General features: G+C 38.0%; 1 protein-coding gene across 13 annotated transcripts in view; it reads right to left on the bottom strand.

Moving 5' to 3' along the window:
- The window catches only part of CDC42BPB (CDC42 binding protein kinase beta), a 100,808-nt gene that overhangs the window by 26,298 nt on the left and 57,761 nt on the right, over nt 1–16,749 (bottom strand). For all 13 annotated transcript variants that reach the window (XM_069783412.1, XM_069783411.1, XM_069783415.1 and 10 more), the window contains exons 7-19: nt 16,526–16,726; nt 14,488–14,736; nt 13,424–13,503; nt 12,258–12,424; nt 12,039–12,158; nt 10,051–10,184; nt 6,464–6,706; nt 4,709–4,819; nt 4,005–4,249; nt 3,720–3,825; nt 3,016–3,140; nt 2,131–2,236; nt 354–502 (exon numbers count right to left, since the gene is read on the bottom strand). In XM_069783412.1, the coding sequence (XP_069639513.1) occupies nt 354–502; nt 2,131–2,236; nt 3,016–3,140; nt 3,720–3,825; nt 4,005–4,249; nt 4,709–4,819; nt 6,464–6,706; nt 10,051–10,184; nt 12,039–12,158; nt 12,258–12,424; nt 13,424–13,503; nt 14,488–14,736; nt 16,526–16,726 (2,036 nt within the window). The remainder of the gene's footprint in view (nt 1–353; nt 503–2,130; nt 2,237–3,015; nt 3,141–3,719; nt 3,826–4,004; nt 4,250–4,708; nt 4,820–6,463; nt 6,707–10,050; nt 10,185–12,038; nt 12,159–12,257; nt 12,425–13,423; nt 13,504–14,487; nt 14,737–16,525; nt 16,727–16,749) is intronic.

Genomic DNA, 16,749 nt, shown 5'->3' with positions numbered 1-16,749 from the left:
ACAAAATTATTCTAATAGTAGTTTGGCTTTTAATTCCCAATATGTCTACTCTCCAGTTTGTCTAAGAAAAGGTATTGAATTTGCTTTGAATTTGCTCTTATGTTTTTTTTTCCTCAGGTGCCCAAGATCTGTATCTTATTACCAAACTATTCACAGCAGTGAAATGTTTACTTGAAAAAATTTTTACAGTTCTCATTTGACTACGTAAGAAATGTGTAGTCTGTAGAATGGCATCTTTCTGGCAAAGTCAAATATCCCAGGCACAAGGGGACATTTTAAGAAAGTTGTTACTATTCTAATCAGCAGTTTAGAGCAGTACATTAAAACACAAACAGAGCCAAAGCCCTTATTACCTTTCAAAAGATATGTTTGCATCTTTAACTTTTCGTAGTTCTTCTTGAACTAGTTGTTTGGCACGAATTTCTGCATCAAGGGCAGATTGTAATTCCAGCCTAGCTGACATATCCAACTTCTGACTGCGTCGCACTTTCCAAAGTGGATCCTGTCGTAGTAAGTTACCAAATATTAATATCAACTGTCTAAAAATATTTCTGCTCTTGTTCAAAGACATGAATTAGCTTTAACAATGGTTCAGAGAATGCTCTTTTAATTAGTTATGGACAGCATACCTGTGGCATAGAAATCAGTCAACAGTCAGACTTTGTTACACAAAAATGAAGTAATGAGGAATTTTTATATTGGTTAAACCACTAACACGATATGCTTGAAACCAAAATGCTGGATCACTGAGCATGGAATTCAAACTAAGAGAACACATTGAAAATGCCTAGTGTTCATTGTCCAATCTAGAAAAGAATATAAAACTTGCACAGTGGCACAATAGACTTCCAATCATGAGATAAATGTAATATTTAATGTAAAACATACCAATCTAAAATATACCAAGAGTAACAAAACCACGAAAAAATGAAATAATTCAGGTCTTGAGATACCCAATATATCTAGAACGTTTGCCTAAACAACTCTTATGCTTGCTAAGTAGTATACACTATACTTCTTCATACGCCATGCAATTCTACCCTACTGCCCTCAAAAGCTAATATTCTGAGCTGTTCAGGCATTTTTCAGTGTCAACTACCTTTTTTTATATTCCCTGATGGATACCTCTCTAGTCACACATGAACTTGCAAGTAACAGTCATGAAAATGAAAGGATTTTATGTTGAGAAATAATTGCCTTAGATCAGGTTCTGCTGAAGTTACAAACCCAGTTGTAATATAAAGAACAGACAGCATTCTTTATTCTGGCAGTAGCTAAGAGGAAAATGCCAACTACATTTGATCCGATATTTCTTCCCATTAAACCTCTCAATATTATAACTGTCTCTTGATGATGTAGGCAAATGTTAGTTGATAGGAAGTCATGACTTTCTCTTATTCTCTCCGATTCATAGGTTTGGAAGGGGCAAGTAACTTCTTATCTCTATAAACCAGCAGCAGATGGACTCCTTGCATGGCAGACTGTGCTGACTGGCATTGCTAGGGATGTGAGCTTCCATGCGTAGCTACAAATGGCTCTCCCTTTCCTTATGGCAGGTATTTAGTACCTGCCAAGGCAAACCAGTGTTTTCGTCTTTGAAACCATGCTCCTTTTTGAGAGCTGTTCTATTTTGCAGATTTTTTCGGGAAATTCATGTTACTACTGTATGGGAAACTTATGGCATAAGGTCTCATTGTTCTGCATGTAAATAAAGCTACATGCTCTCAGCATGTCACTAGTTTGTAACAATATCAACCAGCTAATACTTGTTCACAAAAGAAAACTAACTTTGCTATCTTACTGTAACAGCAATTAAAATTATTCACTTCCTTCTAATGTGGTGAGGTGCATTTCTGTACTCCCCTTTAATGGTTTAAGTTACTGTTTCTTCTCTCCTCTGTACTGTTTGAAGCAGTTTATGATGGCAGATTAGTATGAAACAACCGTTCCCTGTAATTATCAAATTCTGATCAGATTACCTAGATGGATTTCACAAGCAATATATAAAAACTAGACAGCAGAGCAGAGGATTTATTAGAAAAGAATTCTGATTGTGAACAGATAGCTGAAACTAAAAATGTATCATCTTAGACATCCCCAGGACAGCCTGAATGCTTGCTATTTTCTTACCAGTGTTCGTGACCCCAGACTAGAACTTCTCAATGATTCTAGTTCTTCTGTCATCTTGGAAGCTAATGCTTGGAGATAGCCACGAGCATCCTTCTCATCACTTACCCTGTTGTGTAATTACAAAAACCTGTTACTTAAGTTTCATGGCTCATAGCACCAAATACTGTACCACCAAATAATCAGAGTGTCTGCACTGGATTTAGGGATATAACAGAAATGCACAAAGCAGGGAAAACTCCCAACAACAGAAAACTGAATACATCTTAGTTTGTCTGCTTTAGATTTTTCTTTTATCTGATCCTCTTGATTGTGGCTGTTGCTAAGGAAACGAAGTTTCCCTTCTGCCATCAGCAAGAGTTCTGCAGAGATTCATTGTTATTGTTTGGAACATGATCTGCATATTGCTTGCTCAATTTTTATAAGGGCTACCTTCAAGTCCTTCTTGTCTCGCATGCTGAAAATACTTGCACACAGCTTGCTAAAACAGCAAATAACAGAGGGAAGAACTGACCTGTGAATTAAGTTCAAGTGCTTGTCTAGTACAGCTAGTGAGGTTCTTCTATATGTTAACATGGATCTTCCTGAACGAATTTATCAAAATATTCCAAATTGGGTGATTTAATGATCACTTTAGAGACTGAAGCAAGCTGACACCAAAACCCTCTCCTTCGTACTTAATAGCATCTGGCAATTTCACTTGTCATTACTACTCAGCAATACTAGAAAGCAGAAGAGAAACAGCTAATCAGCGCTCAGAAGTACCATGCTTTTGTTGATCCCAGACAAAGAGAAAGGGCCTAGCTATACATTGAAAGAAAAAGAAAAAAAGCCAATCAATATTTCAAAAGTTGAAAGTAGCCATCTGGATCTCTAAACAGCACATACCATTGAATAATTTCTGCAATCTGAGCTTCCCAGTGAGCAACAGACTCCTTCTTTGCTGCTAGGTCTTGGAGCTCATCTTCTAGCTGTCTGTTCTGTGCTGTTAATTTGTCCACAAAGGAGCAGAGCTGAAACAAAAGATTAATTTCATCTGTGACTTATGTCAGTTTCAGACTTTTTACATATGTGTAGGTCTACACACCTACAGAATCTGAACAAACAAGACCACCCTGGGCTATCTGGAAGTTCTAACACAGACCAAAGAACTGGAAGGGGTTCTTTTTTTGTGGAACTGGAGACTAGCTCCTGAGCATAGAAGAACACATCGCTAGTTCACACAAAACAATCCAAAACGAAGGAAAAGTAAATGTAGAGGTCATCGAGAGGAATGAGGTTTAACTGTAAGCCATCAGGAAGGCAGGCAGTCTTTGTAAATGCTTCCCTCTCTGTGTGGCCTTCATTAAGAAATCAGAAGGTGGTGCCCTCTGAGTTGTGGGAATCAATCCCACAAAGAGCAGTACTGAGATGCTTAAGTTACTATTTAGCTAGATCTCTGACATTTATATGGCAAAAATGACATTTGTTTTATTCAGATACTGCCTGAACACTCACAGATCTTGTTCTGACCAATGAGTACACTACTTCAACAAAAGAAAGTAATGAAGTAAGAATATATTTTGCTTAAAAATGTTTCCTGAAATAATTACCCTCTCATTTTCTGTTGTCAGCTTTTTGTTATCTTCCAAGAGCATAGATCTTTCGCGCTCATATTTCTCTTTCATTGTTCCTACTGCTTCCTCCATTTCACTGTGCCTAAAGAGAAGGATAAAAAATAGAAACACTTACACTGTAACATTGCTGAACCTGTAGACTGGATTTTCAAAAAGGAATAAACAGAGTTAAGGTGAAATACCTACCTGCACAGATACCTATGCAATGCAATACACAAAAAAAAGAAATCCATGGTTAATGAATCATGCCCAAAAGCTTACCTCTCTCGCTTTGTTTTCTCTAATTTATCCTTTAATATCATGATCTCTTTCTGCAGTGCAAGCTGATGGCTCTCTGAATCATGTACTTCCTTTTTCACATTTTTTACTTCCAAAACATGTGATGCTTCTCGCCGGACCAGCTCCTCTTCATAAAATAAGATTTTCTTTTCCAGCTCAGACTTAATTTTGGAAAGCTCCTGCTGATGCTCTAGTGTGGCACCTGCTGCCCGGCCTCCCTGCTTCAGCTGTAGAAGAAGAGAACCCATCAGGAAGAGACTATGATCTTTATATTTTGGGAATATTTTTTAAAATTAGAATTGTCCAACTGGTGGCACCTGGGAAAATTTTTATTTGGGCCCCAAGTGATTTAAAAGGTGCCTGTCTCCAACCATTAAGACCTGTAAGTGACTGCTGTGCTTACATGACCCTAATAAGGGGTTCAAATGGGTTGCAGAGATAACAGATTTGGACCATATTAGTTCAGTATCTGCTTAGAATTTATATAAACTGGACATTTTCAAGACGTTCATGTCCAATGAGATATTAAAGTCTTTCAAGCAAAAAAGCAAATAAATCTGAACAGGATAGGTCAGGTTTCTAGTAATGCTGTAGTTTTTAAGTTTCCCACAGGTATCAACAGTTGTGCAAGCAAAACTATTGCAGCTCCTGTGCCATGAGTAAACATTTATCAAAAAACATGTAACCTTTAAAGCTTCCAGTTCATTTTCCAGTTGTTTGGAGAAGACCTCACTGTGCTCCCGAAGCTTGCGTTCTTTTGATGCTTCTGCTACAACTTCTTCAAGTTGGGCTTCCAGCTGTAACAGAAGTAATTTTAAGTCATTTCAACACAAGATAGTGTATTATTTCCTTTCCTCCATATGGACGAGCAGCAAGTTTTCCTTATTTCTATTTTACGTTACACCACTATAACAATCATCTTAGAATGTCATGATAATTGTTTTGCCTTCACTGATCCAGGCATCTGTCTCATGCAGTAGAACTATTACTATATGACTTTTGTACTGATATGAACTACACCAAGTATATGCAGGGAAACTGCTCAGCTTCTGTTAATGCTAAGAGAAGGAAATGACACTAGGAAGTCATTCCAGTTGTGAAAGAAGAAAGTGTCATACATTTACAGGTCAGCTCCATGCCTCAGTATCTACTAAGGCAGCTTAAAAATCCCAACCTTTGAGCCAAACTATTGCAAAATACTTCAAATTTGAACACTGAACACTTTTATCTTGCAGTTATGGAACAAAGTAAGCTTGATCATCCATTTATTGACTTCAGAAAGCTTATCAGAAAGACGATTTATATTTAGAAGCAACTGTTGGAATTCAACCAACAGTAGCACAGTTTTAAAACATGACAGGAAGAATAAGATTTGTTTTTCTGCATTCAAATGCAACTAGCAAAGTTGTTTTTAAAAGGACTGTATTTACAGTTGTGGGCCAAGATAATGAATTTCTAGACTATGTTCTGAATAGAAGATTGATACAGCTGTTAGGAAAGGCAGAACAGAGGAATTTGGGAGAACAAAGACAGGAGATTATAAAGCCCTGCATGGAGATATTTAACTGAATAAGCAACAATACTTGAATACCTGCTGCACTCTACTGTAGACATGAGGTGCCACAGCCCTTCACCTTTCCCAGTTAACTACTACTTATTCATGGATAAAAGTCCGAGAAACTTCATCTCTTACTACATTTTCATAGACTGCCCTTCAATTTGCTAGAAGTTTTGTAGCAATGTTTATAAAGCTCTTGAATTTCTCTTCTACACTTCACCCAAAGAATATAAAATTCAATGTTTTTCAGTAATTAAAACACTCCGGGTTAACTACAGTAGCTGTTTCTTCTGCCCTCTTCTGGTTATCTACTTCATCTCATGTAAAACTATAAATTACCTAGAATACTAATTGGAAATAAATTTGCTTAAAGATATTACAGACATTCTCTACAATGACTAAGTACAGAGGAAGGAAAACCATGTATTTAGTCTGTATCACTATTCCTCCCTCCAGCTGAAGAGAAAAATTCAGTTAAAAAAACCCAACAAACAAACTCAGAATACTCCAACCTTAAAACACATGAAGACATTAAGCTTTCTAGGTTTCAAGCTGACTATGAGTCAGAGTCTACAAGAATCAAAACACAAGAACTAAGAAGCTGGGCATATAGCAAAAATAGTTTCCTCGAGACTAAAATCAGCCTGAGTACAAATAAAAAAAGAACACTCAGTTTCCTGCTACATCAGTAAAACATTTAGAAACAAATTCAAGATCTATTTTGTGACCTGTAGCAAAGTCATATGGAAGAGTTACTGGGGCAATTTCTTACAGATGGACAAAGTAAATTATCATTAACAGTCCCAATTTTTCAATACAATCACATATGAGATACTGGATAAGCAGCAGCTGAAACATGTTGTTAGCTATTTTATCAAGCTACCTCTTTTCTGATCTTCTCTGATTTACGGATGTCCTGTCGCATAGCATCAATTTTCTGCATGCTCACTTCCACCTCTTCTTCTTTGTCGCGAAGTTGCCGGGACAGCTTCTGCTTTTGAGACCGCAAGTCTCCCATCCTCTCACTGAGCTCAGAGAACTCCTGCACAGCTAGCTTTCTTTGTTGGTGGGCATCCCTCAATTCTTTGGATTGCGTCTTTAATCTCTCTGAGGCTTCTACAAGTTGCTGGTTTGAATAAAAAAATGTAATAAAGAGAGTCATTTGAACTTCATATATTCTTTCCAAGAACAAAGGAACTGCACCTACATAAGCATGACTTGAAAGCTCAACCACCTCACATAACTTCTTAATATTATTTCTAATTCTTAATTTACACTTTTTCTTTTTTCCTGGCTAAGCAGCTACAGTAACATACCAAGACAGCAGTTATTCTGCTTCTAATGTGGCAGCTCCAAAAGCGTCTTTGGTGTTCCAGAAGTTTTTCTAATAAATCTGACTACACAAGGCCACCCCACTTCTAAATAATTTAATTTTAGATTACCACCATGTACCTGCATAACAGTAACCTTTTTTAAAGGAATGTTTTAGCAGACAGCACATTCAAGGGACATATCAGATATACTATACCAACACTGAGATGCTGCAGCAAATCTTGTGAAATTCTTCAGAAAACTGAGGAAGATTCCTTAGAACAAACTGTGAAGCTCTAATACGTCAACTGAAAGTATAAAAGCTGTTTCTTTTACAGCAAGTAGTTAACAAAAATTAACAAGATTAAAATAAAAATTGAATGTTCTACATAAAATCATTTGAGAGTGGGAGAAAAAAAGTAAGAAAAAGAGCAGAATTAGACAACAGAATAAATGTATACTGGCCAAGGGACTTCTAAAAATTTCTGCCCTTAGTAGGAGTATTGCAGGAGCATTCATTAGCTTCCCAAAAAGCATGTGTTCAAACCAGAAGGAGCAGATTTTCCTTCTCTGCTACTCATATACTCTGGTAAATAACCCTTACCAGTGGTTAACAGACAGAAGAGAGGCTGTTAAATTCTAGTGGACAAAAACCCCAGAGATTTTGGCCCATGGATTACTTTTGGGTCCATCTAAATGCCATGTGAACAATACAGCTGCTAGACTTTTCCAAAACTAGCCCTTTGAATAGATATAGTTTTCTTGATATTATTGAAAGTGGTATGTAGTATATGCAAACCCATATTTACTTTACTGCAAAATATTTTGCTGACAAACTAAGATACTGTTACATTTTAGGAAGCAAACAAATGTGTAATTTACACAAGAGTAAATAAATCCAGCAATTACATAAAAGTCAACCTCAGCCTTAAGCAATAATTAACCTTTTGGTATTACAAAGAGTAAGTGGGCTCAAGCTAGAGCAGTGACCTAGCTCTATTAACTCTTTCATATATATATATATGCTTTTTGGTATCTACAGAACTGATGACTAGCCATAGATCCGAGTTTAACTCCTGTGTATATTATCATAGAATCATTTAAGTTGGGCGCTGGGCACCTGAGAATCAACTGGTCTTACTATTGAAGACTGAGACAAAGTAGGCATTAAGTACCTCAGCCTTTTCCTCATCCTTTGTCACCCTGTTTCCCACTGCATCCAACGAGGGATGGAGATACTCTTTAGACCTCTTTTTGTTGCTAGTGTATTTATAGAAATGTTTTTTATTGTCTTTTACAGCAGTAGCCAGATTAAGTTCTAGCTGGACTTTAGCCCTTCTAATTTTCCCCCTGCATAACCTCACGACATCTTTGTAGTCCCCCAAGTTGCCTGCCCCTTCTTCCAAAGGCCATAAACTCTCCCTATTTTCCGGAGTTCCAGCCAAAGCTCTCTGTTCAGCCAGGCTGGTCTTCCCTGCTGGCTTGTCTTTCAGCACATGGGGATGGCCTGCTCCTGCACCTTTCAGATTTCCTCTTGAAGAATGTCCAGCCTTCCTGGACTCCTTTGCCCTTCAGGACTACCTCCCAAGGGACTCTGCCAAACAGTCTCCGAAACAGGCCAAATCTGCCCTTTGGAAGTCCAAGGTAGCAGTTCTGCTGACCCCCCTCCTTACTTCTCCGAGAATCAAAAACTCTTTGTGATGACTGTGCCCGAGACAGCCTCCAACCATCACATCACCCCTGCAAGTCCTCCTCTGTTTGCAAACAACAGGTCCAGCGGAGCACCTTCCCTAGTTGGCTCACTCACCAGCTGTGTCAGGAAATTACCTTCCAACCACTCCAGGAACCTCTTGGACTGTTTCCTCTCTGCTGTATTGTATTGCCAGCAGACATCTGGTAAGTTGAAGTCCCCCATGAGAACAAGGGCTAGCGATTGTGAGACTTCTCCTAGCTGCTTATAGAATATTTTGTCTGCCTCTTCATCCTGGTTGGGCAGTCTATAACAGACTCCCACCATGATATCTGCCTTGTTGGCCTTCCCCCTGCTTCTTACCCATAAACACTCAACCCTATCATCATTGTCAAGCTCTGGACAGTCAAAACGCTCCCTGACAGGGCTACCCCACCACCTCTCCGTCCTTGCCTAACCCCTTCTGAAGAGTTTATAGCCATCCATGGCAGCACTCCAATTACAGGAGTCATCCCACCATGTTTCTGTAACGGCAACTATATCATAGTTTTCCTGCTGCACAATGGCTTCCAGCTCCTCCTGTTGCCCATGCTGCGTGCATTGGTGTAGATGCACTTCAGTTGGGCTATTGATCCTGCCACCATTTTTGGGGGAGAAGCCCTAATTCCTACATGACCATCCTCAGGCACTTCTGTGGTTTCTAACACATCAATAACCCTTGCGTCTTTGCTGTCACATGGCTCGCCATCCCATAACTCCACTGTGATGGCAGACCACAAGACCTCACTAGCACACCATCCCTCAAACACTGGTGTGCCAACCACAGGCTTATCTCTAGCAAGCAGGTTTTATCCCTTTCCCCCTTCAAATCTAGTTTAAAGCTCTTTCAATGAGCCCTGCTAACTCCTGTGCAAAGATCCTTTCCCCCTTTGAGACAGGTGTACCCTTGTCTGTCGCCAGCAGGCCTGGTGTCATGTAAACCGACCCATGATCAAAATCCCCCAAATTCTGGCGGTGACACCAGCCTTGGAGCCAGGTATTGATCTGCTGGCTCTTCCTGTTTTTTCCCACATCATTCCCTGCAACTGGAAGGATAGAAGAGAAGACTACTTGTACTCCTGCTCCCTTAACCAGTCATCCCAAGGCCCTGAAGTCTCTCTTCATTGCCCGCAGACTTTTACTGAAACAGTTGAGAAAAATTAAACAGGTAAACTAAAACCATTCTTTAAGTGTTTGTTCCATCTAGCAGAACACATTTGAAATAAGTGAGATGCCTATCAATTTCCAAAAAAACAAAGTGTGCTGCTTTGGAAAACTACTCTATTGCTAATGAAATTAACAGGTTCACTAACATCTCGGTATAGTTTTAAAAAGAAGCATTTAAAACACTAAAATTGCAATCACAACAGAACTGTTCTATAACTACTTTACATGATCATTTTTAAACATATCTGTCTTTGGATCAATACCTTATGAAGGTCCTCCTTTTCTTGCCGCAGTACTCTGCACTGTTTTTCTAGTCCTTTCAACTTGTGTATAGAGTCTTCATGTTCTTGTCGAAAAGCCACTGCATCTGCAAGCTGTCCTTCCAGTTTACTTATATCTGTAGATTAATACATATTAAAGGTAACTGGTCCCAAATTTACACCAATAAAGCAAGCAACATTACTCAAGCAAACTAGCATCACTTTGCTTGGAAAATCAACTTCTTTCCCTTTCCCACGAATTTAGACTGTTTAAGGTAATATTGGGGCACTGACACCAAACAATTTTAATTTTCTCAGCCTATTAAAGAAATCCTCCCAAAGACTGTGATCTCTAAGTGAAAAAGCCTTAGCACAGGGCTTTGGTTTGAGGAATGCAACTTCTAGCCCTTTAAAAAATTGATATAAACTTGAGTTGTTCTAATTCTAGTTCTAGTAATTTGTCTCCTAAATAGTTTTCATTATATGACAAGCAAGGCTACAGTCAATCATTAGTGCATCTAGCAAGACATGAGAGGACTATTTATTTCCTAGAGTAGACAAGAACTAACAATCTGGGAAGGAAATACCATCCTGCATGAGGCAGGCTGGAGACCCAACTGCCCATATTCCTGGCAGCATGTTCTCCTGGTAGTTCTCTCTTTACTCTCAAAGATAATTAAAGAAATTTGATTTGAAATTATCATCTTTAAGCACAACAAACTAACCATCTTTATACACTTCTGCTCAATCTTAGAGCTGGTAAGAAAATGAACTGCCATTCTCCATTTGGTTTTAATTACTACTTCTTTTAATCAAATAAATAAGAAATTGCACAGGGAATAACCTTCTGAAGTTCCACTGATGTCTATGGCAGAACAGGAAAATTAGCCATATGTATTCAGGGATCCCAAGCACTGCTGTAATGATTAAAGTATTATTCCTTTCATCACTTCAGCACAAACATCCTCCCACCCTACATCAACCAATACTACTTCTTTTTAAAAATCAGTCCATACTGCTAGTTTTTATATTTAACAGGACACCATTGGCTGAAGAGCTAGATAAACATGAATCATTTGCAGAAGTAGCACCTTAATCTAACTATTTTGACTCAAACCTAACTCCAGAAAACACAAGAATAGCTTTTTTTGGAAGGATAATCTATGTAGGAGAGCTGAGCTGATTTTTGCAGTGCATGCACCTACAAAGGCAGTATATTGCCAAACTGCAGTTGCATCAGCAACTCGGCATCTGAACGCACTTATGCTATACTACAGGCCCCTATAAACCTCTCAGCCAAGTCATCAGGATTAAAAACTACAATTTTATCACTGATTCCCACTTAAAAATTAGATGCTAACAGTTTTGTATGGATAAACTAATAGCATTGTCAAGCAACAGATTTTTAGTGATATGGATGAGTCAGTCTTCTCTCAGGACAGATGCCAGTATTTGTTTTTCTGCAATGCTCAGTGCTTCCTAATTAATGCATCACCAGACAGAAACACAAAGGGAGCAGGAGCTCAGAAACATTTAAATGTAAACTATTATTATACATCCTCCCCACCTATCCCCTTATGTTACTAAAGAGCAACTAGTCTTCTCTCCCCACTGCCTCTTACACCTGCAGTGTGTAAAAGCCCTCCAAAACAATACTCCCCCAAAAAAGAAGTAAGGGAACAGGATCTCCTGAGATTTTTAGGGAAATAAACACCACACAAAATATTTAACTGAATCCATCCATACAATTCATCGTAATCTAGACTCCCCATGCTAGTATATGCTATCAGGCCAAGCAAGTGGAAGAAAAAGTTAAGTGCTCATCTGGAAAAACTGAAATGCCTCTTAATATTGAACGAGACTTTAAAAACCTTTTGGTTTTTTAGCACCTCAAGAACATTAATTTTTCTTATTGCAAAAACACAATACCTAATGTTACCAGGAGTAGCAAAATAAATTGTATTACTATAATTACCATGCCAGAGGCTTACCTGTTAATTTGTTCTTCAGCCGTTCGATTTCTTCATTTAATTTTTTAATCTCCTTATCACGGCTTGTATTTACTGTAACACACACTGGACCCTGGAGGTTCTGCATTGTCTGTGTAGATTCTTAAAATCAGAAGAGGAAGGAAAAGGTTTTCAATAAAATACACTCCAATTCCTCCTAATGAACAGAACTAAGAATGCAAACAAATATAAATCACTAACCTTGCAGTTTTCTGTTCAAATCCTGCTTTTCTTGCTCTAATTTCCGTATTTTCTTTTCATAGCCTTCTATTTGTGAAGTGTTCTTTAAGTCACGCTGTACATCCATATCTTTGGTTACAGTGTCAGACTGCATCGCACTCTTTAAAGTGCCTCTATCAGATAAAGAGCTGAAAACAAATACATAAGTTAGAACATTTTAATAAATACTCACAGCAATCTACAGCAGTGACATGCTGCGATTCCACCAAATACGCACCTCAAATTTACATGAACAATTAGTGAAGTAATTGTTTCTGTTGAGACAACTGTCAGGGTAGATAAAGTTATTATTCCCTAGCTACTGTGTATGCTGCTGTAGAATGAAGATACCTGCATTCAGGACTTCAATGATGTGGACGTACATTCAGTTTACAAACTGCCTAAATAACTGAAAATGTTAACTCTCCTATGCCAAAGGTTACTACTAGCTGACAGCGAAGTTAGCAGGTAAATGTACCTGCACCGAGAGCTGAGAAACAAACCCAAAAGTTTAGTTTAAAATGTGACAAAGATGGATTTAAGTTAAGCCATATGATCTCACCCTGAAAAGGATGAGTGTACTGGGTTCTTTCTGAAATAGTATTGCATGGGGTAACAAACCCCAGCAAAGGGAAATAAGGGAATAACAAACAGGGCAGAATAACCTTAAGATCAGAGACAAGTATACGTTTGAGGGATCTCTGAAGTCAGATGGAGGCCATTTCAAAGATGTGCAAAGTGAGCTACTTTGACCATGCTCAGAACCATCTATGTTAACTTAGACTACCAGCAGGACTTCGGAGCAATGAGCTAATTCTGAACTGTTCCTGGCAGACGTGCAATGTGGACAAGACTTGCTCTCAGCCTCTCAGTGCAGGAACAACAAGTTTCTAGCCAATTGCAAGTGACATGTCTAGTCCCTTAACTTTCATTTATTTCAAATAGATAAAATATTAAATATAAAAGCATCTAATCTTGACAAGCATGATCAAAACATGTTCAGAAACCTGGGGGAAAAAAAGGGATAAAGGTTTGTCATAGGTACACCTATGGACATCAGCCTTTCTACGTGTTTATAAAAATGAGAATTTCCTAGAATTAGCTGCATTTGGGAAACAAGTTTAATGAGCAACATATCCTTTACTTACCTATCAGTTGTGTATGTAAACCCAACGAATGGCAAATGCAATCCAGAAAACCCTGTATGAGAACTTGGTGGCACCACTTCCTGCATGAAAACAACGCGCATGAAAACCCGAAAGAGAACCCATACAGAGCTAAAGGCATTTGATTTAGCCTCAACAGTTAAAGAGAGACAGCTAATGGAAAGACTTTTCTTAGCGCATACCAATTGACAATTGGCAGTTATGCTTCATTGTATAGCCTTCTATTGTCCCTGGATGAACTTTATTTCAGATTAGGTCACTTAATATAATGACTAGAATTTAGGAGCCTCTTGAACTGCCACTTGGAAGGGCAGCATTTCAACAAGTTCAAAGCACAATGCAACCAACAAAAGAAAACCTGAAATTTGAAGTTCCTAATTAAAGGTGACCTGGCAACAAAATGCATGCTGTTAGTTTTAGTATGCTAGTTACTGTTAGATACGTAACCAAAAAACCATGCCAAAAGCTCTTCATTTCTTGGAACACAAGCTGATGAACAAATTACCACATAAGCCCTCTGCTTCTCCTGACCCAAATTTGTAAACTGCTACACAACAGAAATGGAGGAGAACACCAATGTCCCCACTCCAAAAACCAACCTCCTGGTTCTTAGGCGAGTGGAGAAATAGCAGTGTGAGCGTTCTCACCTGGACAGCTCTGACTGCAAGCTGCATGGAGAATATATGTGTATTTCTGAAGACAGATTTTTTTTTTTTTCACCTTTGAAAAGGAATAAATCCAAATACTAGCTCCTTGTAAAGGTAAACTAAAAGGGCAACTAAGCATTTTTTCCCCACCTAAATATGTTTTAACTTTGACTGACTGTGTAACAGTAGTCCATTTTGGTAAGCGCTACCATTTAGAAAAGCAGCTCACAATTTCTGATAACCCAAAATGCCAAAGAGATGAAAACCTTGAATTTTTCACATTTGAAATGACTTATTTTTCATTTCTTACATTACTTATTTTGAAATAAGTTCTCACTACTACCTTAGAGTGCAGCAAGGTTGCATATTTGCATTAGTAATATATAAAACCAGACTCACTGGATTTCTTAATACATCATCATCTACATCAAAGTTTGAGGTGTCAGAAGGACTGCTAACATCTGGAATGTAAGGTGCTTCTAGGTTTCGGATGTTATCCCAATTAAGTCCTTCAAAAAATGCATGAGACTTAAAATCTTCTATTCCATTCTGTCCCAGTCTACGCTCCCTACTGCAGATAAGTCGCTGAATAAGATCTTTTGCTTCTTCAGATACATCTGTAACATGGGATGGAAACTGAAATCGTTCCTAGAAAACAAAACAAATAGAGAAATTTTTAGAGGAAGAATCCGTTCCATAACTTTCAACAGTAGTTTCAAAAAGAACACGCTAAGTTACATCAATAAAACTGGAAATGAATAGTCAAACATTGCTCTTGTTCCAGCAAGCAGCGGCAAAGCACAATGCAATACATTCAGTGTTAGACTTGTCTTAAAATGGATTTCAAGGACAAGTAATCATTTCTCAATTTGTTTAACAAAGATCTGTTTGAAACTAACTGCAATAACAGTAACTCTATTTGGAAAAGCAAACTTCTTTTTTTAAGACATACAGGAATTTTGACACACTACAATATATTAAAGATCATACAATAAATAAAGGCAGACTCTCACTGGTATTCTTAGTCACAGATCCACTGTTCTCCTGAAGATGTACTCCTTGAGATTTTATTAATTTCAATTCTTAAAAACCCATGACGGTAGTAAATTCTTTATAAAACATTGTTCTATTTAAGGATGTAGTTTTCTAATTTATAGGTTAAATACCTAGCTTTCTTACCAAAATATAACCTACATTTAGCAAAGATTTATATTATCATAAGCAAACAGAAGATCTAAAAATTGTAGTTACCACTAACATCTGAAATTACTTTACATAAAAATTGGGAAAACTTTTTCTGTATTTTAGCTTGCTACTACTACCACTGCATAGTCAAAAAGGGCTTTTTGGTTTGTTTTTTTTTCAATAAAGGACAATAGCATGCACATATATATACACACACACATATATATATTTTTATATATATATATATAACCCCCCAACTTTCCAAGTTTAAAATGAGATCATTAGGGACCAAACCAGCATAATTGAAATTAAAGTTTAAAACTTTCAGTGAAAACCACACAATCATATTGATTGTGTGTCCAAATGAGATTAAAACATTAAGTCTGCTGGACAACAGTTTCAAACTTCCTCCCAAATAGCTTAAGAGCCAGGTAGCCAGAATTTACACTGGTTACATTTGCAACCAGTTAGTTCGTTGAAGAAATTAAAGCAAGAGGGAGATTAATATTCATCACAGCAAGGATGTCAGCTCTGGCAAGGATTTCATATCTTATCCATCACTGCTTCACCATGAGAGCACAGCTTTGTAAACACCAGTAAACTGCATGCATCCTGGGGAGAAGAAAATGCAACAACACACCCTATGCAATAGCTTCTGGCTACCTAAGATGAGTATGCACATAAACACATCCTCCTAATACAGCTCTTGAAAGGACACCATGAACTGGTGTTCTTACTTCTCTGATGTTCAAAATGCACCCAGAAGTTCAACACTTGTCTACCACTTTGACCCTAGACAAACCCCCCTACCTCATGTTCTTCATGCAGCTCATGCCTACACTGGTTGACTTGCCTTTTCCCTTTTTTGTACTGTTACCAGTGTGACAGAAAATGTGCACAGCTGTGTAAATAATGCATTACTTCATTTCTCCTTCACAGTCCAGAGGAAACTTTCAATGGGCCCAACACAAGAGTTGGTTTTTATTTCGATTTTGTGATGACTGCTTAGGTTTTCCAACAAGAACAATGTCAGCATTTAGAGAAAAATTTCAATTTGACAAAGAATTCAATTTCTGCAGTTCAGAGAAGCAAATGTTCCTATAAACCTGAACCAACAAACCTACACAATATGGTTCTAAAACACTGTGAAAAAGCAAAGACCTACTATCACTTCAGTATCTTTCAGTGATAACAGTTTCTCTGTAAACATTATAAACTCAGCGAGTACACAGAGATTTAATATAGCTCTTACTTCATGATTCATAATCTTCCCATAGGTTTCCACTAATGACTCTGCATAAAAGGGTGTTTCACCGTACAGCATTTCATACATGCAGACACCCAATGACCACCAGTCACATTCAGGCCCATATTTTCCCATTCCATCTTCCATTGCTTGCAGTATCTCAGGGGAGATGTAGTCAGGTGTACCCACTGCTACTGATGACTGTACCTTAAAAATAAGGCAAACAATAA

This window comes from Haliaeetus albicilla, chromosome 5 (assembly GCF_947461875.1).
Source record: "Haliaeetus albicilla chromosome 5, bHalAlb1.1, whole genome shotgun sequence".
In the NCBI taxonomy this organism is placed as follows: domain Eukaryota; kingdom Metazoa; phylum Chordata; class Aves; order Accipitriformes; family Accipitridae; genus Haliaeetus; species Haliaeetus albicilla.
Note: the sequence above shows the minus strand (reverse complement) of the source record. Positions and strands in the feature narration are given on the sequence as shown.